Here is a 27,257-nt window from a genome sequence, read left to right as displayed (position 1 = left end):
TTATTGCAGCACCTGGCTGTTTCACATTGTTTAAGTAGATATGTTTGTATTCACTACCATATTCTGAATTAACAGGTGTAAAATATTACAACTTAAAGTGGCCGTCGTTGCAGTTATTGCAGCGCCTGGCTGTTTCACATTGTTTAAGTAGATATGTTTGTATTCACTACCATATTCTGAATTAACAGGTGTAAAATATTACAACTTAAAGTGGCCGTCGTTGCAGTTATTGCAGCACCTGGCTGTTTCACATTGTTTAAGTAGATATGTTTGTATTCACTACCATATTCTGAATTAACAGGTGTAAAATATTACAACTTAAAGTGGCCGTCGTTGCAGTTATTGCAGCACCTGGCTGTTTCACATTGTTTAAGTAGATATGTTTGTATTCACTACCATATTCTGAATTAACAGGTGTAAAATATTACAACTTAAAGTGGCCGTCGTTGCAGTTATTGCAGCGCCTGGCTGTTTCACATTGTTTAAGTAGATATGTTTGTATTCACTACCATATTCTGAATTAACAGGTGTAAAATATTACAACTTAAAGTGGCCGTCGTTGCAGTTATTGCAGCACCTGGCTGTTTCACATTGTTTAAGTAGATATGTTTGTATTCACTACCATATTCTGAATTAACAGGTGTAAAATATTACAACTTAAAGTGGCCGTCGTTGCAGTTATTGCAGCGCCTGGCTGTTTCACATTGTTTAAGTAGATATGTTTGTATTCACTACCATATTCTGAATTAACAGGTGTAAAATATTACAACTTAAAGTGGCCGTCGTTGCAGTTATTGCAGCACCTGGCTGTTTCACATTATTGTTTAAGTTCCTCTTCTTATCTCACAACATGTGCATCTTTTATATTAACTATTGCATTGTGTTACGATAGTTATCCAATGGGTACTATGAGTATAATGTAGTATCATGTTATAAAAACACCTACTTTGGTAAATATGCGATGAAGTTATTTTTTTCCGTATTACATGGTAATGCGAGTGATTGGTAATACCATAAACGTAGATTTTCTAAACTGTTTTGTTTCACCAGCAAGTTTATTAGTTGTATACCTTCCAGTTACAAGTCATAAGGTTTCACTTAATTATCAGCTTATTATGTGCAATTCAAGTAAGTAGACACTTCGATTATGTAGAACGCTTCCTGCTGACAAAAATAATTGAAAAATCAATAAACAAACTTGTTCACTTAATACAATACTTGACATTTTCATAACATATGAACAACAATATACACTTTTGCTAGATGCTCTTCTAGCCGACTAGGTACTAAAAGTATGTTTTACTATAGTTAGATTGAGTAAGTGAGAGAAGCTGAAGAAGCCAATGGTCGTGCATGAAGGCGATCAGTGCGAGAGAAAGAGAGAGAGAGAGCAAGTAGTAGAGAGTAAGAGAAAGAGACAGGCAGAGAAGTAAAAGTCGCCCACCGTCTTTACGAAGGTGACGGTCTCCGACGTGGCATCTGTGAACGCCCTCCTAAGCTTGGACCTCCGAGACTGCGCGAGGGTTTGAGGGTTCAGGAGAATTCCCTGCCACAAACAGCTATTGTTTATATACAGCCACACCCATGCACCATCGCTCACCCGTCAAGGTCACAGGGGTCACATAGATCGATAATGCAGACGAAAAGAGCTATTTGTATGCAGGGAATGATTCTTTCACTTCCTCAAGGGGACGGTTCATCAAGGACCAAAGGAAACTTTAAAGGAGATTCTGTTGGACAAGAGCAGTTAATCAGGAAGAATGGAAAACTCTTACAAAAGCCTTAAACATTTAGGATATTTACAATTATTTTTAAAATTTAATTAAATTTATTTTATATTAAAAGGTGATGTTTTACAACTGCAAATCCATAGAAAACATGTTTTAACGTGGACAAATTAGAAACCTTGACATTAAAAATAGTTTCTCCTGTAAAAAGTAATGAATTAATTGTTACAACACCAATTTATTTATTTTTAATTAGAAAGAATTGTAGTTTTTTATTTTTGTTACTTTTTATATGTATAGCTTTTTGGCATTGAAAACCGTTTATTACACTAAAATTTGTGTTCTTATATGATGATTTTCTCTATTCAATCATTAACCGTAAAATTATAATGAAGTAAAATTCTATTTAATGTGGAGATTTCTCAATGGATGATTCAACAAAATGGTTAACTTATTGATGATAATTTTATATTGAATCTATGATGATATTTACCGCCTAAGCATGAAGGCGTTGATTATTGTGTGATAAAAGCAATTTTTTTAACAAAATTAAATTAAATTAAGTTTAAAATCGAGTTACTTATACGAGGATTCGTGTGATATAGAATCTGCTCGAGAAAATAAACAGAGACAGCTGTTCATTGCAGTTATCCTCAAGACTAGTATACAAATATGTGTTATATTAAGTATAGTTGGATTAATAGACTCCATTCAATGTGGAAAGAAAACATATTCTTTTTGAGACGTTTTATCAAACTTTGAAAAAACTTGGTACAAAACCTAAACGCGAATATCGTTAATATTTCACCTTACAATTATATGTACAAGCTGCATACAAGAATCATGCAGACACTTGGCAAAAACATTAGTCACAATATATTGAGACATGTATAATCCGTATATATATATATATATATAACATTTACAATTATACACTAATGTAGCGATGGGTATAGGATGGGTGAGCGATGTGTCATCTAAAATTCAAAAACGTGCAGAGATGGGTGTAGGGCTAAATTGTTGTAGTTATCAACATTTTTGAACTTTAAAGTTCCAAAGAAAACTTGAAGTGAATGGCTCCCGTAAAATACAGATCAGACAAACGATGGATTTTAATTATTCAATTAAATTAATGGTAAAACTGTTGAATATTTCAAGTATCATATTATTTATATACAATGTATGTAATAAATAAAAGCGTATGATTTAATGTATTGTATGTGAATTGTATTTTGATTTAGTACTCGAGTTATACTTTAATGTTTCTACATTATGTTAAAAAATCATTCGCGGCTAATATCTTAGAACTTTTTAATGAGCTAGGACATTAAAGAATCATGAATAAGTAAGAAAACATGGAAAGATTCCGTACGTCATAAATTAAGATTTTTTAAGTCTTACATTAGAAATTGTTACGTTCATTCGTTGTTAATTTAACAGTTATAGATCAAATGAACAATACTCACGTAAAGCGAAACAAATTTCGTATTCACTTTAAAATACGTAACTTTAAAATTATATAGGAATCATCTATAGGAGTTTTAAAATTGGTGTAAAACTCAAAATAAAACAGTTCAAAGTCACGTCATTTAGTGGTTCAATGAATGGACTAAATACTACAAGAACTACACAAAATAGTTATCATCACACACTCCCAGTTAATGCTAGTATGCAAACAGCACAGTCTAAAGTCTACAAAATAACTATGGATTTGATGTTTTTAAAAAATATTTTATTCATTAGTTTTTTTTAATTATTCATTCGCCAGCGTAATGGGTTTATTTGTGTGCTATGTCAGCTGAACTAAAATAAGCGTGTGTTTCTACCGAAATTCGTGAAAAACACTTGTGATGTGTTATAAGCACATTTTTTGTGATTCTGTGGAAACTTTTACGCACTATGAAAATGTGAACAAATAAATGAGATGGATATATTGAAAAAATGTAAAACGTCATTGATTGAAATAATTTTTACGTGTTTCTCGTTCTAATGTTGTTGAGGCCTGAATAAAATTAAAGTTTAAAACCATTAGGACTAAGCTTTTTAAATATGTAATAATGTTTCTGTAAGATGCACTGTTTACATTAAACAGGGAAATACCGTTCATAAACTGTGAGTTATTTGCACCTTAATTGTGATAATCAGGTGATTTTACGTTTTAGATATGTTGATTCGTTCATTTATTAAATTAAAGATTTACTATCAATCTTTTCTACAAATCTAAATTCAGTTGACTTGAGCTTTTTGTGAGTTTGAAGCCAAAAAAGTACGGTTATCGGTCACCACTTTATATGATTACTCCTAAAAATTTGGTTTTGAGTACCATAAAATTTTTGCATTCCTCATTTGTTTTAACCCGAGAGTCCCCACGGAATAGGTTTCTAACGACATGTCAAATTTAGAGCTCCTCGCAACACATAGTTTTAGGCCTTCCTTGAAAATAAACTGCACCACATAAACATTTCCATTTAGATGACATTAAACAGACAATTCAGGGTAATGTCATTTATTAGGTTGTTTGTATGCATTGGAGTGAAGTTTACTGCTCGGGTAATTTAAGCATCCGACTTCCATGATGCAATCAAGTTCTCCAGGAACTTTACTTCTAGTGTTACAAAAGATTTAATTTTTATTTTAGTTTAAAATAAATTTAAAACTTTATGTAATTTAATTATAGGTTAACCGCGGCTCTTCACGCGATTTCGTAATGAATTTCTAGAAATATAATTTTTTTATCGCATAATAAACGATGTGGGTGTGTGTGTGTGTATAGCAATATAAATTATAACACGTTTTATTTTCCTGAAAATAAATTTCCTGTTTTAGATAGACTAGGAGCCTACAGCCATCTCTACATCGTTACAAATATACATGAAATGCTTAGAATACCACAATAATAGTCTGAATGCGTACAGAGGATACATATAAATACAATGACACAATTGGGAGGTAGGTTAAATGTTAATGAGAATATTGTACTAGAAATCTGGTATCTCAAGTTTAAAAAAACTACCTTTTGCTAATATACAGGGTCAGGGTATTTACGAACTTTCTTCAGATCTTTTGGGAATCTACTCTTCGAGTTAAGGCAAACCATATGTGCAGTTTAAACCTTGGTTAGAAATGTTTAGTTTACCGCTTTCCTGTCTGAGTGTGTAGTTTGAAAAATTAAAACTATTATAACTTTGCAATCATATTCCAAGAGAAAAATATTTATTAGACTATCACGCTACATTTAAATATTGCAAACAGTTTTGAAAGCTTATAATAACACAAAACGTAATAAGATAATATAATTTAAAGAATTTTAATAGTTAATAATGCTCTATGTAATTACAAATTACATTCAAATCACAAACATTGTTCAGGAATATTTTATAGGTGATCTTGTAGGTGATAAACGAGTGGTCTAAGGCGTCAGACTTGGCATCTGAGCCGGATGTAGCACAGGTTGTAATTCTGTCTGTGACTGTTTTTATCATTACAATGAGCCTTGAACTATATCGAATTTCATCCTTATAGGACTTATAGGGCCGAATTAGGCTTAAAAGGGATCAGCCTCATCTAAAAAAGTGCCAGATAATGAATTGAGTGGTATTAAAATTTTCTATTTTTACTGCAATAAGACATATCAAACTAAAATTTTTGTGCATACAAAAAATATGGCAAATAAAACTTCTGATCTACATTTACAATATTATATCTTTCCTTTTCCTTGACCCGAAGAACAAATTCTCGAGAGATCTTCGGACAGTTCGTAAAGGCCCTGTAAATAAATTGGAAATTTCAAAATTCTACATTTTCATTTGGACTAAACTTATAAGCATACCTAATGTACTAAAAAAGGTTCCATACAAGCAAATAACATCAGGTAAACACGATGTTAGTTGATACTATCAGTAATATTGAATAAAAGCCAGTAAGTTTGAAGTATGATGTATGTTATCTATCGTACCTGCTTGGTGATCATAGAAGTATAGGTAGGCTATGTCTCGTAATGTTGTTAGCTAATCGGTTGTTAGATTTAATGCATAAAAGTACAATTAATTTTATATTCAATAATGAATGTCAATGGATATGTTGTCAACATATATATCAAACATGCACACAACTTATCGGTTAGTTTCGAAACACTTGTAGTTTGTTAATGCATTAAACTAGGAGTAATTTGTAAAAATAGTTTATATACACTGGAGACATATTAAAACAACATGCAACTGACAACACTCACAAATAGGCATGCACAATGCGATGGGTTATGCTGAACCACTACTGAACTAAACACAAACATTCACAAACACAACACATGCACTGATGGGACACAAAAGATACTTGTAACTGAAGCGTATAACACTGTAGGACTATCAGCTGGATCGGAGGTCCAAGCAAAGCCGGATATTAAGTATCTACAAATCATCTTAACTTTCTTCTTTCAGCCGAAGTAGAAGAAAGTTTAAACAGACTGAATGAAATATAAAACCAGCGTAATTGCGACTGAAAGCAGCATTATAGACAAATTCAACTAAGCAACAAGCCTAATTGTTAATTTTACGTAGCACGTGTCCAAGCTTATCTAACTAGAAGCAGAGCTACGTAAGCAACTTGATATAATGTTAGCAATAAGACTATTTTTAGTAAAATTAAACTGCGTAAAAACATAAGTGTTGAATCTAAAAGTAGTTTTAAAATACTTTAAAAAATGAATGTAGAGGATATGACTCGTCTTGAAAATGGCGCCACAGTTAGTACTGTTAAAAATTAGATAATTCTTGAGGCTGGATAAGTCCATAAAGAAGAGCTTTAACAACTTTGTGGACTATCTTTCGTGTAGTTTTTTACATCTATACTTTTTAAAGAGAATTTAATTTCGAATTCAAATTCACCTTTAAAATTACAATTTAATTACATTCAAGTTATTATGTACGGTTATTAATTACGTATAAGGTACATAATTATTGGCACTATGTCAAAGAAAATGTTTGGCCAGACGTGCCAATGCCAAATATCGACATGACTAAATGGTTTTTTTTAATAGCTTCTGTGCCAGTTGCATTTTACTATATGTTTAAAAGTAACATACTTTTCTTTTTATCTGGTTTTGAATTTTTATTGCTATCCGATTCAAAAAAGATTTATTTTTTCAAATAATGATATTGCCTTATGACCTATAATTTATATTGATTTTATATTCTGAATACAAAATGTCACAAATAAAGTCTGTTACCTCAGTCCGTCAACAATATATTATGAGATATTAACATTGATAGTACTAGATTATAATTTAGGATGTTATATAGTAACTCAAACTAAAAATAGCAACTAAAAATTAACACAAGACTCTATTCGTATTTAAAACGCTACACGTAAATCCAAGAAGGTAGATTAAATATGGTCGAAAAATTTCAAAACTAGATAATTTCCATGTAAAAACATTTTTATATATTACTTAGTCTTGTGTAGAACCTTAACCTATATTAGGGTTAGTATTTACAGTATCCAATTATTAATAGTTTTAAATTATTTAGGGTTTTAAAATATCTGTGGGAAATTAAAAATACTGTTTTGTCTAATAAAACATGAATGAAACTTCTTCTACTCTCTGAATATTAAAAACCTAGGATCTTGACATTCCAGTATTTCAATATTACCTAGACGAAACAAAGAGTCATATTTTTGACTGCCTTTATACTTCTTGTACGCGACTCATATTTAATTTCGGATAATTCATATAAATCACCTCTGGTGATAAAAGAATCATAGTTTTAACTTGAAATGTTGTCATTCCAGAAATATTTCTTCCTCTAAGTTTCCAATAATACCTTCATAAAACGTTACTTGAAAAATTAAATACCTGCAATATTTTTGCCTTACTGTAGACGCCATCCTAAATCGACAGATGTTAAACCTAATCAAGCCTTATACCCAGAGGAATAAAACTAATTAGCTTCCGAAGGTTATGAAATTTTCGTGGTACATGTTGGCAAATAATTTATTTGTGTTATGAAGGATAAATATGATCGTTTCCTGAAAATCAAAAGTAATTCTTAACGCCAGGAGAATGTTTCATTCCATAAATAATGAAGTAATAGTTTATACTCATACTCATATAATAATATCTCTCCAACCTTAACAGGATTGGTCCATACTGTGAAATGGCAGTGGGAGATGAGATTGCTCTGACGTCATTTGCTCGAATTGAATTAGAAAAAGGAGATCAGGCTGTCCACTACAGAAATATACTTGTGTTGTTTTTTATTTGACCACGTGCAGAAATATAGAATTAATAATTTCATCCAATTCGGAAGAAACTATATAATCGGATGACTCAATAACATCCGAGGAAGTACGTTTTATATGTTGTGTGTGTCCAATAACGTAATAAGTTATAATACATTTAATTTAGTTTATAAAAGAGGTAAAATGTGTAGTACTTTTCAGTAACTGGTACTTATCATTAATATAGTACCCCTCTCTATTATTGGCTTACATGTAATAATATGCTTTCATTAATTGTGTTAAAATACATTTAACTGACTATACTTTGAAATATATTATCTTCAACTAAGAGTCATAATTTCATTGATATGAAACTATTTAACTGATGTTGAGAGTGTCCTGTACGATGAATTTACAAGGAAAAAATAATACGTAAAAGTACAAAATAAGTCCTTGATGAATAATATATCTCTAGAGATTCTCTTAGTCTCTACGTTTGATAAGGGTGAAAAGAGGTACTAAGTATCATAATTAGGGTTCCTACGTAATATCTTATACGTATGCATTTGTAGGTTTTCAAATGCTATCTCAGGTTTCCAAACATTTTGTAGCATCGTTTTTATTCTATAGCCAGAAATATATATATAATATATATATATTTGACGCCTAATTTATCGGACCAACAGTTTTTAAGTTTGCCATTTGTTATATCATGATATCATGATGACTACAAAGGTTTCACGATGCTTACTACTTAAAAATACACAGCCCTAATTCCTAATCTTCATTGTATTCAAAACCGGCTCTTACTTCGGGTTACTTCCGATTTCCATTACAGTCTCCGCATCACACAAAATAATATTCCAGAGCTAAAGATCAACACATGTATCAGTATTTAAAGTTTCAAGAGCTCCGGCAACCATGTATGTACATTTCTTAAAAAATAACACATTTGAATATACGAGGTAGTGTCGTCATAAACAATCCATCGTGAAGGTAGGCATTGTTATATATAGTTACATAAACACAAAATTAAATAACTTAGCCTAAGTGACGTGTCTTACTAAAGTAATTTGCAGGAGTTTTTCTACTAAGTACTGTGCCAGGGTAAATACATAGTAAGAGAAATACTTCTTGAATGGCCCTATTTATTGAAAACTTATTTCTTGAAATGTATGATTGAGACATTTTTTTTATAATTCAGTAATTTAATAACTTGAAAAAATCTTGAGTTTAGCTCACAGTTTAAATCCCTCATAGTGCAGCGTGAGAGGAAGGTGAAATTTAGTTAAACTGAACATCTTATTAAATCAAATCTTCCTACAATATATGTTATTAGTTTGTCTTAACATTACATGGTGTTCTTTCACCAAAACTTTTAATTTCGGATACTTGCTTTGAAAACCGTTATAGCTTTCGTAGAGAAAATCATCTTTTCAAAAGATTGTTTAGATGCTAGATCGTGGTATCTTGGTATTTATATACTTATATATTTTTCAAAATTAGTAATGAATATAAATATTGATAGCTTTATTTTTATCTAAAAAGACATTTCCCTTGAATGAACTTTGACAAAGCTACAACACGCTTGAATAACTGAGTAGCTAACTTGTCAAGGAATTATGTTCATTAATTAATACAAAGTCCCATAAAATCAACAGATTTTTTTAAATATGGTATTTTGTCAGATTAATGTACAACTTCTGTTTTAGGTTATCATAAATCAAAAACTTAATAAGCAATTGATTAAATTTGTTAATGATTGATTAGTACACAGGACGGTTTAAATGAACTAAATAAAATCTTGTAATAAATATAAAAATAGATAAAAATGCATGTCATTTGATTACCTACATCAACAACTGATCTTTGTTTCAATTCGAGTTGCAGGTTTCCAGGTAAGATAATGAATGAGCTGTTCAAGAAGTATTCCTTCAGTTACTGTCATGTGGTTTCTACTACAAGGGATAGTGCTGGGATTTACGCACTTAGGTAGTCTACTGGAGCCCATTCTCATTCAATCAAACCAAAGCAAACAGCTTACTTCGCTCGCCTCACGGTCACACAATCCAGTCTACCGAAGCTATTGCCTTCACCTACAATGCAATGATGCCAATAGAACCTTACGTGGACAATAGTTCCAAAAAGAATTTTCTTATGCAATGTTTGCATATTACAAATTCCTGTAAGAAACTATTAACTTCTTGCGTGTAATTTTTAATCCGATTAACAACAGTGTTGGTTAAAAACATAATCAACACTACTTTCAACATCTACGGACTGAGAGGTTATCACTGTTTTTATTGATTGTATCCTACTTATTGTAATTTAACTGATAATATTTTGTATTCTTCATATTGTAGTTGTAATACTCATAATATATTGATGTGTTATATCCGTATAAAGATTTCTAAAGCAATTTAGAAACAGTACAGAAAGCACTAATTTTTAATAGGTTTGAAAATTGCACTTCAGATATATTGTTAGATATGGACATTACGAGCGGAATAATCAAAAAGTGGCGCTGAACAAAGTTTCCTGTTTGGATCAAAAATGTGTTTTTTTATCAAACGAACTTTATCAGGCATAGTAGAGACCGAAATGGAATGCGTGACCAAGGGCGATATCGATATTCTATTTACTCGTTCCACATTACCGCTTCCCAGCCAATAAAACATTCAGGCCAAGGTGAGCCGCGGTGAAATATTAAAGCACTCATTAGTACCTGTTTGAACTGTCGGATGGCGCCGTTGATGCGCAAGGACTCACTGGCGATCATGGCGATGCCGTCCCCGGGTTCCCGGAGTTGCCGCAGAGAGGCGCTAGGTACCGGGCTGCCGCTGCCGTGGTGGTGGATGTGGTTGCAGCAGTGTCCGCTGCACGCGGCGAGCGCTGTCGCCTCGGGCTGAGAGCTCTGGCGGATGATGCGAGAACTAGGGGAGGTGGTGAGGAGGACCGGGGGTGGCGGGTGGATCGATCGCACGCTCTCGCGCGACACGGAGCGAGCCATGAGGGAGGACGACTTCCGTCTGCAGGCGCACCTCGGGGACACGCGGGTCGCGAGGTGGTCCAAGACTCCGCGACAGTGCAGCTCTATGTCCGGCACGGACCGGGCGGTCTCCTCCAGCACCACGGGCATCCCCCCGGACTCGTCGCTCTGGCCCATCAGCACCGCCGAGTGGCTGAGGTGCGGGGTGGGCGACACGCTCAGCGAGGTCGTGCAGTCCTGCCGCATCAGCACGGGCTTGGCGGTGTTCACCCGTACCAGCAGCGTGGACGTCTCGTCCCCAGAGTTGTACCCGGAGTTGGCCACCGCCTCTTGCCCCGGGGAACTCATCTTGGCTGCAACAAGATCACGAAAAATAACAAACATCATCCAATAACACTTTTTTAACATTAAACATTCATCCGAAATAACAAATTTACATAAGAACCAAGTAATTAAACTAAAAAGGCATTATAGTTCACCTTAAAGTTCACACTAACTGTTTTTCATTTAACATTAGTTATATGGATAGAATAGCATTGCCTTTAAAGTAAGTTCTATTTTTTTAATAGGAGATAAGGTGGGAATCAAATGACTGTCCTGCACGAGATTTTATAAGGTTTAATCAACTTATAATCGATCCTTTGAGAATATGCAATCAAAATAAATAACTCTAAACGCTTAATATGCTTGCTTTCCTAAAATAGCCTAATTTCGACGGGGACATATTTCCCAGGCCTTCATCAGATTTGCCCTTGGTTGTTAGAAGATACCTAAATTACCTAAACTCATTGCATGATGTTGAATATATATACAAGAAATACGCCTGTAAAAATAAGAAATCAGACGAAACTTGTAAGATTTGGGCCATCAAGGCCTCCATAAGGAGCTCAGACGGTGAAAGGTATTTGCTAAACTCTCTTTGGTTCAAAGTATTCAAGGCATGAAACAAAAAATGCTGAATCATTTCATTACTACTCCTAAATTTAAAAATAAATTCCAGGTTTACTAGTTATTTCCGAATTGGTTTTGAAATTGATCATAACAATAATTAATATTTTCTTCCCAGTATGTTCCGATTTCTTGGTGCTAGAGCGTTAATTCTTATAATTACATTTTTGTCGGAATTGACACCACAATGGCAATAACGCTGATCATGGGGGTGCTGATGGATGAGTAATCTAGGATATAGAACTTTGTATGTCAGTTGGAGATTGCGCAAGTTCTCTATGTAACCTCAACATTTTTATCAGTACCATCCACCTTGTACTGTATCATCTCTCCCCCTTGTTTTGTTTTGTAAGATCCTCCACAGGGCAGTGGTCCATGAAAGCAAGCAGCTAAAGGCTTAAAAGATTATCGGTCTATCCTTAAAAAATATGTGTTTAACGCTAAAGATTTCACCATGTAATGTTCTATTTCATGAGTATTTTTGCGTCAAAACGAATTTACTATAGAAAACACGAATATAGAATGGTTAAAATTCTCCTTACATTCCGTAATATGTACGATAATGATTATTATAGTACAATAAAATAAACAATGCTTTTGTAATCGTATTGACATATATTACTAACTATTTCAGCACTACAGAAGAGTCGGTATCTGTTACAGAACTTGAAATCATGGATCCGAGGTAATGTATAATTCTCTATTTATGATTTTTCAAACGATTTGATAATGGTGTGTTCATTTGCAAACACATTCTTTGATTGTATCATTGTTTGGACACTGTACGTAATGCAAATACAAAAAGATAAACATAAATGTGTTTTTTTTTTCGTAACAAATCTAAAAAATCACTTACCCAACAAGCTGCCATTTTCATGATCACTAATCATCTACAATTATTACTACGAATTATATTCCAAAGAAAGTAATAATGTGCAATGAAACAATACAATCATCGGTGACTTTACCTCAATGTAAACTAAAACTACGATAACCGTTCTTTTAAAGGATTCTTAAGAAAAGTATATATTAAGTTAATCCGGCACTGTTACGTATTTAAATGTGATATATTTTAAATAAAACAAAACACAATAGAGTATTCGATAAGCAATGGGCGTGATAAATGAGTTTTTTTGTCATTACGTTTTCATTGACAGCACTAAAGTTGATTTAAAGTTACAAGATTACGTTTTAGCAGCAGTAAACATCATTAAACAGAATTCTTACCATTTCAAAAGCTTTTAAGGAACGTCATTACTTTTGCTCTAGAAAGTTACTTTGGTTCCAAGAATACTTCTTTCAAAAAACTAATAACATTGATTCCACTGTGAATAATTTCGTTACGCTTCTTGTAATAGGTCAATCACAGGTTCTCTTTGGTATCATTCAGTAAATGGCAACTTTAAAAGCAATTAATTTTTATCTATGATACACAGAAATGTTAACCTTTTTATATATGTACCTGTATTCATACTATAAAATTTAAAATACTACATTAATTATCATAATACTTAAAACAACTTGTATTCTGGTAAGGCAAGTTTTAATTTTGTTTAAATAAACTTGTGTAATGAAGTTAAACAGACATGTAAAAATCGCCAGAAATTCATCAACTTAAATCCCACCGAGCAAAAACTAAAATGTTGTAGAAATCGAAGTTCTTTCTTTCGTATCAATCTCTTATCCACGGTGTTTATTACATAACAATTTTAAAGGTGTAGCAATCGTTAAACATTCGAGTACATCAACTGACTGATTAGAGGCTATTGAATAATTTCCTTGAAGGAAAAACTTAAGAACTACTTGGAACGTAGAATTTACTCAATGTTAAACTTTTTCAATATACCTTTCGTGAAAGCTACTAAATAGCACATACAAGTTAGAGAGCACAGATGCGTTTATTTGAAGTGATCCGCAAAAATTAGCGAACTAAGTAAAAAAATCCCCAATTTTCAAAACTCAAGTCTACGTACCAGTCATACACACAAAATATCTATTTTTCTTGTTTGTTTCCAAAAAAATATGAATATAAGATTATTCTTTAAAGATTGATTCAAGATCTCGAAATATTGATTTTGACTCATTTTGAAGAAGGAGAAACAGTTCTTACAAGCAACTTTAATTTATCCAGAGTAAATAAATAACCTAGTGATTTTCACTTTGTTAAAAAATTTTCTGGATTGCTCTAATCGAAGCTTCAAATATAAGTTAATATTAGTTGTTTCACCTAAAATAACAATCAATTACATTTTCAGTTTTTCTGATTTGAGGTAAAACTAACGAAGATACACAATCATCTTCAGTAAGTATAAGGTGTCGGCAGTGATGTCATTACGATTAAGATTTCTAAGATTAATTACATATACATTATATTGTACATCTGTTATGATCTTATGATTCTATATTGAAGTTAAGACTTTTCAAGGTATGTGAAAACTTAAAATTTAAAGTTTTCAGTCAACATTTGGGTCATTTTGATTAACTGCTGTAAAAATATAATTATTATTATTAATTTTGGAATAATAAAAACAGACGTGAAAAAAATGCAAGACTGAAGAAAGAAAGTATGAATCGCAGCCAACGTTACTGACGACATGTGGGAGCATGTATGAGAAGGGTGAGTGGGAGGGGGGTTGAAGTACCGGAACAAGTGAGGTATCGAATATTCTTCAACTGGTAGAGGTAGGTGTTGCAAGAGTAACGCGGCGGAAGGGAGAGAGGGTTGAGGGGAAGGGAGGGGATGTTTTGTTTGGTAGGGGAGGGTGAGGGGTAAGTAGTCACTGAGAACAAAGGAGGCTTGTGAATTAATAAAGAAAGAATACTGACCAACTTTACCTTTTATTACGTCACTTCCTTAAGTCGAACTCTCTAGCTTCGTGAGGTTAATTTTATAGCAATAATAGTAGTAATGAGTGAGTATGAGTATCTGAGAGCATGAAAACCTCAAAAGTATATTTTCTGTGGAATTATATTTACATATGTACCTTACATATGTATACACGTACTTAATTCTGTTATTCAAATTAGGGAAATATATTATAATACAAATGTTGAGCCTATAATGTATTACAAATTTCAAAACTAAATTATTTAAAATAATTAATATTGATTCAGTGGTAAAGTTTTGAATTATGATGTGGCCAATTCCGTTTGTTTATTGTATGTTTCTTTTCGAAAATGAGATTTTACAAAAACATGAAATTGTTTGGAAATCCAAATATTATTTTATTATTTCTAAATTATCATAACCACTGTCATTTACTCATGGGTTATAACATAACTCTTATGTAAACAGTGTTTGTAAGTGTAGTGTAGTGAGATATAAACACAAGTCTATTAGATCGTCTTAGCAAGGAAATCTCAGTAGTCAACTATAGTCTCCTACACTGTGATATACGGTATATGCAGAATGCTGCATTCACACACTCTTAAGGTACCAATATTCGAGCCAGTGCATGAAACTAAAGTTAACTACTATAATTTGTAACTTTACCTCTTTCTCAAATATTTTGCATGGGCTATTATTTATCTGAACGAAAATTCGTCTTTCGAATCGAAACTGCGTGAGAAGCCGCTGGTAACTGCTGATTACAAATATCAGTAGCCTGTTGCACGACCATAACGTAGTGACAGCTTGACCATAACAAAGTTACGGCACTGTTTATTTTATGCCAAACATTTCCTGTAAGATAATAGTGTAATTATCTTCACGAGAGAATTGAGCAGAGTTTCACTTAATACCTTGTTATAACAAATTATTATCTATTTAATGGATTGCTTCGAAGATAACCACAAGTAATGATCCCCATTGAAGAGAAATTTTAGTTTAACCTGATTTTAAATTAGTTTTTATTACGAATGTATTTTTTATTTTAATAATATTTAGAAAAGAGTCGTAAAGGATATTTTATAAAAATAAATGCAATGTAGATAAAATCAGTGAAATGAAATTGTATATTCGATTATTAAACATGATTTTACGTTTTAATACTAAATAAAGAAATCAAATATTATAAATGTTACTAATATTATTTATTTCCCTTTTTGCAAATTTTGCACGATGCATATTATAAATAACTACATAGAAAAGAGGTAAGTCTCTGAACTGAAAGAAAGCTAGATATGTAAAATATTGGCTGAGCGTTAGCGTAGAGAGACTTGAAAAAATAATTTCTACGATACTATCAGGTAATGATATTTTAAGTATTATGGAACAATCAGCTGTTAATTGCATTGCATGCAATACCTATTTAACATTTTTAAGAATTTTAATGATGATTTGATATGCCAAGTCATCCTATTTTGATGTTTTCAGAGTATGTAAAGTGACGAACTGTAGAATTTAACTGAAGATACTAACACATTGAAGCAGAGGTTTTAAAAATCACTGACGGAAATTTTAAATTTTAACCTTGCAATATCATTAGAAAATTAAATTGAAAACAAATTACGTAATATTATTAATTGTAATTGTTTTTTATAACATCAAAATTCGTTGAAAAATTGTATTTTTCCAGTACTCGTTGTATTACAGGTCTCGCCTAACGACTACCAGTCGCGAAATAAACTATTCAGTCCGTTTCCCTGTCCCTACGATATTTTGAAAATGAACCTACTTATAGTCTTTTGAATGAAGCTTAATTTCTGAATAAACAACTTGGGATTCGGCTTAGCGTTAGCTTGCAGCATAGTTTAGCCTGATGAAATGAGGTATACGTTAGACATGAAATTTTGCGTGCAAGATCAACGAAGGTTGTCACACGATCCTTAGTATAAAAGGAGTTATAATAACTTTCTCTTACAGAGAAAACAAACCAAATAAAACCAAGACGAAGCAACGTGCTCACTATATGGACAGAACCAGTAGCAGAGGCCGAAAATCATCCCTCCCCTCTCCCCCCACCATAAGGCTATAACCAACATCTGTGTTCAAGTGAGTAATAACTTGTATTAAGGGGAAAGTAAATAGCTCTCTGCTCGCTCCCTTGAACAAGTCCACAAGTAATAAACCTGTCCATTTTACGTTATGCGTATTTTGGCTGTTTCACGATTTATCGTTGTTAGTATTTTTGCCGATAACGGTTTCACACACATAGTTGTTGCGTTTTTTTGCCGATAACGGTTTCACACACATAGTTGTTGCACAGTACATTTTCGGTAACGTAGTTTTTCACAAGTTAGCGTATCTATATACCAGTTTACGAAAATTTGATTTCTAAAAAAAATACAATATTTTTGTTTTTTACTTGACTTCATATAGGCTATATGAATTTACTCGTAATACATAAAAATTGCCTAAATTTAAACTAATTTAAGTATTTATAATTCTTTTAAAACTTGTGTATATTTTATCCAAATTACAAATTTTAGATTCTGTTCATAACCATAAGTAATTTCAAGATAATTATTATAAATATAAAAAATAAATAAAATATATTATATAGCACTATAATAGAAATAAATAATAAAAATATTTTTCTAAATTTTTTTCATGTCTTCACTACTTTTACACAAAGATGCAATTTTCCTTGGTACATTTATCACGGATAAATGTGGTATATTGGTGTATAATTTATAATAATAACTAAAAAGTACCAATAAATAATCTCTTATGCAACAACAACAAATAGTAGAATGTATATTGTTTCCATGCTTTTATGTACCTATGTCGGAAACCCGGAAACAGTTTGAATAGAAATAACTTGTGTATTAAAACAAAAGTTATTAAATTAAATAAAAGTAAAATTATTTAAGTATTATACCCTTCAAGTTTAAAGTATGCACCGCAGAGTTACGGTTCTCCGTCGTTTATGAGTCGTTTACAGTTAATTAATTAATAACCATGCATTAGAGTAGACTATTAAACCTGACCTGAGTATTAAACAATAACATTGATAGGTCATTAATCTGTAGATATATTTGTTCAGGTAACTCAACTATTCATGGATCATAAGTGATTCTCATCTCAGTGAACACGCTTTAGAATCAGATGTACGTAGAATATCATCACTATATAAGAAAACCTATTGTGTGTTTAGGTTGTAAACCGTTATTTGTTATGGGAGTGTAATACAAGATGTATGTTTTAAGTGTTATTTAGGAGAGTTTTTGGTATATTATCTTTGCAGCGTCATAAAAGTGGGATTAAAAGAAAATATGCCAATAAGTTTAAAACAACAATTTATTATGTACTTAAACAACTGATCCAAGGAGAATTTAACTGTCTAAAGAAAGAAATACACGATTCTACCAAAAATACCAAAATTGATTATATTGAAAATATGAGGATCTTATGCACATTTTAAGAACACAATTTTATTACTATTTTTAAGTTATTTGATTATAGTAAAAATACATCAACCCTATTAGTTGAAAGGTTTATGGCCAGTTACATTTATCACTAAAGTCGTTTTTAACGGTTAAACTACTGAAGATTGGATACTTCTATTATATATTTAAAATTAATTTAAATATCTGTCAAAATCATATTACTTAGTATAAAAATGGCTTTTAAGAAGAATAATCAAGTTTAGTTCTCAGACTAGGCCATTAACTGAACAAAAGATCTATTTAAGGAATGAACCTACTTAGAAGCGCAGCGTAATTTAGTCAATGTTCATTGTTCATCGACATTGCTGCAGAGAGAAAAGTGGAATAGTTAAAAGCATATTAGTTGGACTGGTGTGCTTTTAATAGTACATAAAATGAATTAGAGAAAAGTTAGAAGATAAGATATAGTCTCTGGTCAACTAAATATAGAACATAAAACACCAATTAATTCGCCCTAAATCACCCCCATATGACTAATATATACGGCAATATCGTCAATACCGAGTGATAAAGGATTATAGTCTACTTGTATATCTCGAGAACAGATTTGTACTGTGCCCAATTAGGTTTTTACTGAAATTTGGTTTTAGAGATATTTATCCTAAGAATGAAAGCGATGGTCAGTCCGCAACACTAGTTTTGGGAGGAACTTAAATTGGAAGGTGACAAAATGGTTAAAAAATGAAATTGCGCTTTTATATGTCATTTCGTTCCAGCGTCTGCCATCCAGCAGTTTCATGTGTAAATAAAAGTTCGATCAGCGTGAACTAATCGTATACGTACCCTTATAATAACCATGTTCAGTTTCTTCATCTAGTTGTCTGACGATTGTAAAACTATTATTTATGTGTTTGCGGGTTGGTTTTAAGGTATAAAGCTAGAAAAAATAGAATATGAAGAGGAAAAAAGTATTATAATATTTTTAACCCTTTTGATACCCTGCCATTTCGACCGCTATCAAAGCAGGCATTGTTGGCAATCGACACAAAACACTGTGTTAACTCCTCCCACCAATCGCACGCCATTAGATTGTGATATTGTGACCATTATCGTGTATTATCTAATAAAGTTTGACACACGAGTGAGTAGTATTTTAATAGAATTACAAAAATAATTTCAGTTCTTTTTAGAATAAGCGACCTGGCGGAGCCTTCACCAATAGAGTGGTTGTCCATCCATCTGTCCATCCGTGCGATAGCTCTTGTTATAAAGGTCGTAGAGCATTGGAATTTGGTATGCAGGTTCATTTTGTTCCAGTGAAGAAGCCTATTGATTTTGGCATCAAAGGACGTTCAATGTATTCCAGTCAGTTGGATATAGTTTTCGTTAAATTAATAACTCCGGTGTATGTGTTTTTAGTAGTATAATTTCAATTGGATAGTCTACGATAAGCGGACCCGGTTTGTTATATCGAACAATGTAATCATCGATACCTAATATTCACATCTCAAATGCTAGACTGTCAATCAATATAAAAGTATATATAGCCCTCAATAACAATCGTGTTTAAAATTTTAAAATATGAATTTAATATTTACAGTGGTCAAACAAATTATTATAAAAAGATTAGGAAAACTGAAGACGACCATATTTGCTCCTCTCACAGTTACAGTTGTTTCTTTGCACAAATTTCACCAAATGGGTTTTTCGGTACAGCCCAACATTTTGAAGTCACGAAAAACATGTCTTATCATCTTTCAAAGCAATGTCGTATAGTTTTCTAAAATTGACTGCCATTTTTAATAATCTACTAATCTATATATATCTATATAGATATATATATATATATATATATATATATATATATATAATATATATAATCTATATAGATAAATATGTCGACTTTCCGTTGTTTAATTACTTACGTAAATGCTTGGACCAATATTGATCTTTTTACTTTATACGTGTTGTTTTATTTCCAAACAGCAATGTTCAAATGCATAAATAATCAATTATGTTTGTGTGTTTTTCTTTTATGGAATCGTGAAATATTTGACCGATCATTATGAAAATTTGTATGTATATGTATTTTTTCTCGGAGAAGGTTTATATGCTATGTCCATTGAAGTAACTCGCCAATAGGCGGCGTTGCAAAAGATAAAAGTTTTAAAAGCACCTGCACATTATAAACTGCAATTACGAGACAGTCACATATATTAAATAGCCAAACAGTATTGGAAGGCACTAAGTTATGATATATATTTGTCTTTAAGATCAATTTCTGGTTGAACTTAAAGCTTGAGTTTTAGACCACTTACGAAAAGCGTGCGAAGCCGCGGGAAACAGCTAGTGTTACTTATATAAAATTGAAATATTACATTACGAGTATTATTTGAAAGTGTTTACAGCTGTTGATACAGATTATTTAAGTTAATTGTTCAAAATAATCAATCAGTATCGATTGATGGTTATGATTAAGTAATATCGTTTGCCAATTTAGATATAAAAAACCGGGTCCGCTTATCGTACCCTACCCTTTCAATCTTGAGAAAATAGTAATTTTATATATACGTACTTTGTATTCTAATCGACTAAATATCTGTACTTTTAGAGATGATTTTTAACTCTTAGCCTTCATATTTTAAGGATATAAAGATCCCCTTTTAAGCATCACTCTGCCCAGTCACGTGGGGTATGGGCCTGTGCGAGAAACTAACTAAACGATGGACTGATACAATTGCTACTGTCACAGGTAGAATTGAACTTTTATTATCTCTAAATGAGATCTTAAGTCCCCTCCATTGGCCAGACCATTGGCGCTCCCATTATTCAAGATTATCTTCACTCCGTTGAATTAATCCTGTTCTTTATTTAGATAAGACAACCTGAAAACATTACTGTTTGGAAATAAAACGACACGTATCAAGTAAGAGATCAATATTGGTCCAAGCATTTACATAAGTAATTAAACAACGGAAAGTCGACAGGAACATGCTGAAAGACAATACTTACAGCGGGTGAATAATTGGTCACGTGATATAAAACACTGACGGTGTGCGTAAGACTAACCAGATCTATCAGTGGTGGAGAGTCAATCTTTTACAAGGGGAAGTTACGGCTAAGAAGCCCTCTCTAACATTTAACCTGAGGACCAACGGCTTAAAGGTGACTTCCGTACCACCACCAACGGCCGGGCAAGCGGGCTGCTTGCAAGGACAGGATCGCTCAGCGGTCACACATCCCAGTAGCAGCCTAAATCAATGTTGCTTGATTTGGTGATCTTGCGATAACCGCCGTACCCACTACGCTGCACCATTGAAAAGTGACACAGTTTTATGATATTAGAGGTGAGTGATCTTCTGCAAATGATATGATGCAATTCATATTTGATGGTAAACAATATTGGAACATGATAAATAGAATGTTTTAATGACCATATCTATGCAAAATACGTGTTTTTCGGTATGTACATATTAACACTGGTTATAAGTGGAATAATAAATACTTGCTTTATCCAATATAAATGTTTAAAATCGGTAATTTACAGACTATTGGGGCAGTGTAAAAAAAAGAGTTATGCGCAAAGAAACCACATGCATATGAGTTATTTACTCGACACAACCTGTACATTCGATAGCAAATAGTGCAAGAACGTTTTTCCAGCATACTTATAACAACTGAGTGATAGCTAAAAAGTGCCTTTTTCCTGTATATTATTCAATTTTACCGTATTCCTCAATTTAGAGTAGGAGGTTTATTATTTATGGATAAACGGTTATCGCCTAGGTTGGCTATAACTATTTAGTAATAAATATGTTACAGTTTAAGATAAAATACTTTATAAACGCTGATAATGTTTTAGAGAATATTGATTCAGTTCCAGATTTACTTTGCACTAAAAATATCTGCCTTGTATAAAGTCATATTTAACTTGATTTCATTTCCTCGTGCGGTGAGAGATGAAATTAAATTAGAGCCACAGACGGGGGATGTGCTGCACCCTCTCTAAATGCACGAGTTTGCTTTCTAGTAGGTAATAGGTCTTTAATACTACGATAGTTGTGACTGCTCGTCTTAGATGATGTGAACGTTTTGGGCAAGGTGTAATTGCAGTTACTCAATATTAATTATATAACTGTATAATGATTTTATTTGAATGTCTGTAGTTATCTAAATGATAACTGGTTCAGTTTGTGATGTACCCTACTAATAATTAAAATTATCATCTTCCCGTTAATATAAGGCTGTTATCCTGGTATTTATTTGGACCTTTAATAATGCCATTATTTAATTGCAAAAATTGTGCGTCCAAGCTGAGAAAATGCTTCTTATTGATTTTCTGCCCTGATTTAAAGCTAGTAATTTTCTGAAATTGGATAGTGATCAATTATTATTTTAAATTGTCAGTTTGAGTTGGCTATTGTGGCAGACACGGCTATCAACTGTTATATTATTTAATTTGTCCTGTAAGAGTATATTAACATGTGCTTGTTCTAGATCATTGTTGCATCACCCATGCCCAAGTTTTATACCAACGCTGTTAGTGTTTTCGGTGATTCTAGGTACCTGAACTATCAGAAAAGGTGCGGTATATGGCACCTGAGACGAGGAGGTCAATCGAAAAGTCCTCCTCTAGAACACCGTGTGGATATACCTTCAAAAAATATAAAGATAAGAACCGAAATAATCGCAACTAAAAAGTTTTTATTCCGCCTGCTAGGAACTATAGCAACGTGCTGAGCACTTGAAGATCTGAATGATTGAAGTTAGTTTTCAAGATGAGTGGAACTCTGTGGGTGTTGGAGTCATACATACAGTCGAAAAAATGAAAACCGCCGACACAAAACATCTTCGGGGTTGCAAGGCAGACCTGATAGTTCTCAATCATGTAGCCCAAAAAGTTCAGAGATATTATTGTGCACATCAAGGAGTGTACCACAGACAGGACCCTTCCTTACAAGGAATCAAACAAGATTGGATCAATAAACATCTAAACTTCACATATAATGTATTTTAGAAGCTATGATGAAGCTGTTCAGGAAGGAATTAGGATTTTTCTGGACATTTTATGTCGTTCAGTGATACAAAAAAATCTATAACAATACGTTTCGAGATCTGCAATCTTATCTCTTCTTCAGTTATAAATAACTAGCCTAACACATGATTACAAAGTAGGTTAAAATAAAAAAATACCAGACCGTAATTTAACTTAGTTTGTAATTATGTGTTAGGTTAGTTATTAATCTGAAGACGAGATCAGATTGCAGATATCGAAACGTAGTGTTACTGATTGTTTGTATCACTGAACGATGGCAAATGTCCGGATAATCTTGTTTCCTTCACAATCCTTTCATTATCAAAAACAAACTTCGCCAAAGAATTCTCTTTCATGTCAGAGGGGGAAAAGGAAACCAGCTGCTTCTATGATTGGTTCCTCCACATTAAAATAGACTGTTTCCCTACATCTAACCATCCTATCTCATCCTCTCTCTTTCGCACTATTCTCAACATTTATAACTGTTTTGTTCTCTTTCGTTTACTATTTGATATGCTTTTTCGTGCGTGGTATAGTGAATTGTCTCCCACGAATTTGAAATATTCCATCAGTGAGGAAATTGGGATCCCTCTCTAGACTGGTCTCTGGCCTGGAGCACCCAAGTCAAGAACACGTCCTTTAGTTGTGCTCGTTAAAGAAAACTTGTATTGGTGGGTGTGGTAATTTGCACATTTAATGAAATTTGTCCTTAACTTGTCGTGTCCACTTAAATTGCCGGAAGTAGGACACTCCGAATGGCCCTGAAGACTTATTTTAATTACGTATTGTCAAACAACCAAATTTAAATGGTTTTTTTAATCTCCTCTTTACAGGACAACTCGTGTTTTGCCATAGATTAAAAACATGTTAACACCCAACAATTTCCACTAATTAATATTGTTTTCCTTCGTTGAGACGTTTTGATTTCGTACTGCACTAACACGAGGTAAAATATGTATTAAAACTATTTTAAATAGAATAACAGTTTTATAGGTTTTAGTGTAATAAAATATATTGCAGCTAGATGAATACAGGAAGAAGAAACATTTTCTTGTAAATCAAAACAATGAAGCTTTTATATCGCGTATGCATATAAGCCCCCCCCCCCAAGCTCTCTCATCACCACGACCGAAATACACTTTACACCGCCAGCTCAGCAATATACGATAGGCTTATCACCCTCCTATATGCCTCGATGTTGATTGGATTTGTGCTCCCCTCAAACACATTGTTACTCCCTTTTAACCTTCAATCATATAAATAATTCTATCAAAGCAACCATATTTGATGAGTTGTTCTACCAATCTCGTAGTGTAAAACAGTTTTTAAAATTATAAATGGACTTTTTTATTTATATTACAGCAAAAGCTTCGCTTGGACAATTTTTTAAATGTCTGAAATCACAATTGTGTGTGGTTTTCTTTGTTTTCTTGGAGAACGTAGCCTGTCTTATATGATTAGTGTTTAAGAGTTTATAACCGTGATACAATAACATGAGGTACAGTAAAGTTCAATAATGTAAAACCGCAATGCAAACTTCTGCTTTAACGTGCTAAAATCGATAGTAAGATAGGATTTGACACTTTTAACTCATAGACTAACAATAAAATATATATGTGGAGGCGAGTTAAAATCATAATGCAAGGGTTATCCCCTCAAGTTGAAATAACGATACTTTACTATATACTTACAAGAGCATAATAATAAAATATAATATGTCACATAATCGTCTCAAATATATTTATCATAATTGAACTCATTTAATAAAAAAATAAGATCTTTAAACTAGAATATCGTAAACTCTGTATTACACAAATGTAAAAATGCACTATCCTTCGTATACCCACAAAGTTAAACCACAATGACTAAGACTATTAATAAAGAAATAAAATACGTGAAAAAACTTTAAAGTTATAGAAATATTCTTTTATATTTAATTTAAAAACTGTCTCGCATTTAAAAATTATATTATTAAATAAAGATAAAAAGTACTGAGAAAACACTTGATTTTTATCGTTCAACTTAAACCCTCCAACACTTCAGTATAACCTTTAATTGTACTTTATTATTTGAAGAGTAACAGACGAAACCAAACAAAACCCTCATTCTAGAGATTACAAGGAAGAAGGGTCACCCAGACTATTCAGGTGTCACATTTAATTGGACTCACCACGAGTTCAAAAGCACGTAAATCTGTAAAGCACCTCTTCACCAAATTTGCCCCGCAGGTACTTGTTTCTATTCATCGTCAAAAAGAATTATTTCAAGCCCAAAATTGCTACTCTTAAGGAAGGAAAACTGCTGTAGAACGAGGATAACGGTTTTGTATCGTGTCAAGCATTAAATAAATGAGGGGAAGGACAAGAAAGTGGGCAGCTGTTCCAAAGTCACGCAATGTGGCGTTGAAAAATTCGTAGGTATAACTTTCGGCAATTGCTGTCATTACCAAAGGAAAGAGAAAATCTAGAGATTTGTTGTCCTAAGTTTTCCACTTATTACTTTATAACCGCGATAAAGCTCAGGAATTAAAAACTAGCGAAGTATTTTAAGTACTGCACGATGTTTATTTTGAATCCTTGGTGTATCTGAATAAGTACACACCAGAAGTAGAGATCTTGAAAATAATCGTACCTTCTCATATTACCTGTAATTCCCATAGTGTGTCCAGGAGGGTTCAGTAGTGACTAGTTTGTACCTTCCTGTTGAACCTACACAGCTGTAACCGATGCGTCACTTAAATCTGGACAACCCTATGGATTTCCAAGAGCAGATGTGAGGTAAATGATCAGATATTGCAGTATGAGGGTAGATCGATCGGTCTAATATACTGCGGGCCATGACTGTCCGAGTTTTTGGGGCTCACTAAGTATTAAAATAATTTTACTAACCTAAACGTAAGCGCGTGCCACGCCTTGCCCGCTTAGACTGAAGAGACTGGTATTCCTCTTCTTCCAAGGAGATCTGACTGAGATTACTGCCCAAATTCCTTCCTTATGGAACTCTACAGAAGGTGGCCCTAACCAAAACTTTACCTATAAAAAATATCCTGACATCCCGAAAGCAACTCAAAGTTTTTTAGGTCCAAGGGGAGTTTTTTTCACCTTCTCGTTTTAAGAGAAGAAAACATTATCATGGTGATTGTACCTTTAGAGGACGCGATAACAGACAATCATTGCCATTACCCTGATAATCTCTTACACCATTTTATCCATACGATTCTAAAGACACTTTCATAAAGGAGTACAAAAATTACTGGGTAATGTGTAAATTCAACGTTAGGACAATTGGTAGCCAAATAAAAAACAGAAAACACATATCTTAAGACTGCATTGTACACAAAACTTTACAGAGAATACAGAAGCTGCCCCTTTTGCAATCAAAACCTTATTTTATGGTTTGTTCGGATACTAGAGAGACATTTCAAATAAAATTTCTTGTTAGTTTAATATAAACATTCTATAAGTAGACCTCTTTTATATAAAATTAAGCCTTTATGCTTACTCCTGAAGTACATTTAAGACGTTTGAATATTTAAACCTAATACCTACTGTCTGAAAAACGTAGTATTATCAATACAACTGTATGCGCAACAATACACCGTGATACAGGAACTGATTGATTGACAGAATTAATGAACTGTTACAAACATACGTCATCGTCAAATGTCACTCAAAGCCTCCAGCATTGTTTCTTTTTCGACCAAAACAGTACGTGGAATAAAATAACAGAGTAAATGATTAAAACTGTGTTCCATATTTATTTTATAATGACTGATACTTCTATAATTAATAATAATGGGATTTTAAATTTAGTCATTAGTATATTACTTAAATGTTAGGTTTTCAGTCCAGCCCAGTTTATTTTGTTTATAAAAAATAAAATTCAGATTTCAGAAAAATTATTATTGGCTGAGCGATAGCGATGCCTACCACTCGGGAGTCTGTCAATCTGCATATAATATGTCCACACGATGTACGAAAGCAACGGGCAGACATGTGTACTTTAAATGTAAGTTATTTTCTATATAAGAATCATCAAATTCGATTATGGAACGCGTGATTTGGCCGTACTA

At 32.8% G+C, this 27,257-nt stretch overlaps 1 protein-coding gene across 1 annotated transcript in view; it reads right to left on the bottom strand.

The window, feature by feature from the left end:
- Positions 1-1,355: 1,355 nt before the first annotated feature.
- LOC124366928 overlaps positions 1,356-27,257 on the bottom strand; it is a 227,726-nt gene continuing 201,824 nt past the window's right edge. The window contains exons 2-3 of the mRNA XM_046823536.1: positions 10,669-11,285; positions 1,356-1,546 (exon numbers count right to left, since the gene is read on the bottom strand). Of these exons, the coding sequence (XP_046679492.1) occupies positions 1,364-1,546; positions 10,669-11,280 (795 nt within the window). The 5' untranslated portion in view covers positions 11,281-11,285 and the 3' untranslated portion in view covers positions 1,356-1,363. The remainder of the gene's footprint in view (positions 1,547-10,668; positions 11,286-27,257) is intronic.

This window comes from Homalodisca vitripennis, chromosome 7 (genome assembly GCF_021130785.1).
Source record: "Homalodisca vitripennis isolate AUS2020 chromosome 7, UT_GWSS_2.1, whole genome shotgun sequence".
Taxonomy (NCBI): domain Eukaryota; kingdom Metazoa; phylum Arthropoda; class Insecta; order Hemiptera; family Cicadellidae; genus Homalodisca; species Homalodisca vitripennis.
Note: the sequence above shows the minus strand (reverse complement) of the source record. Positions and strands in the feature narration are given on the sequence as shown.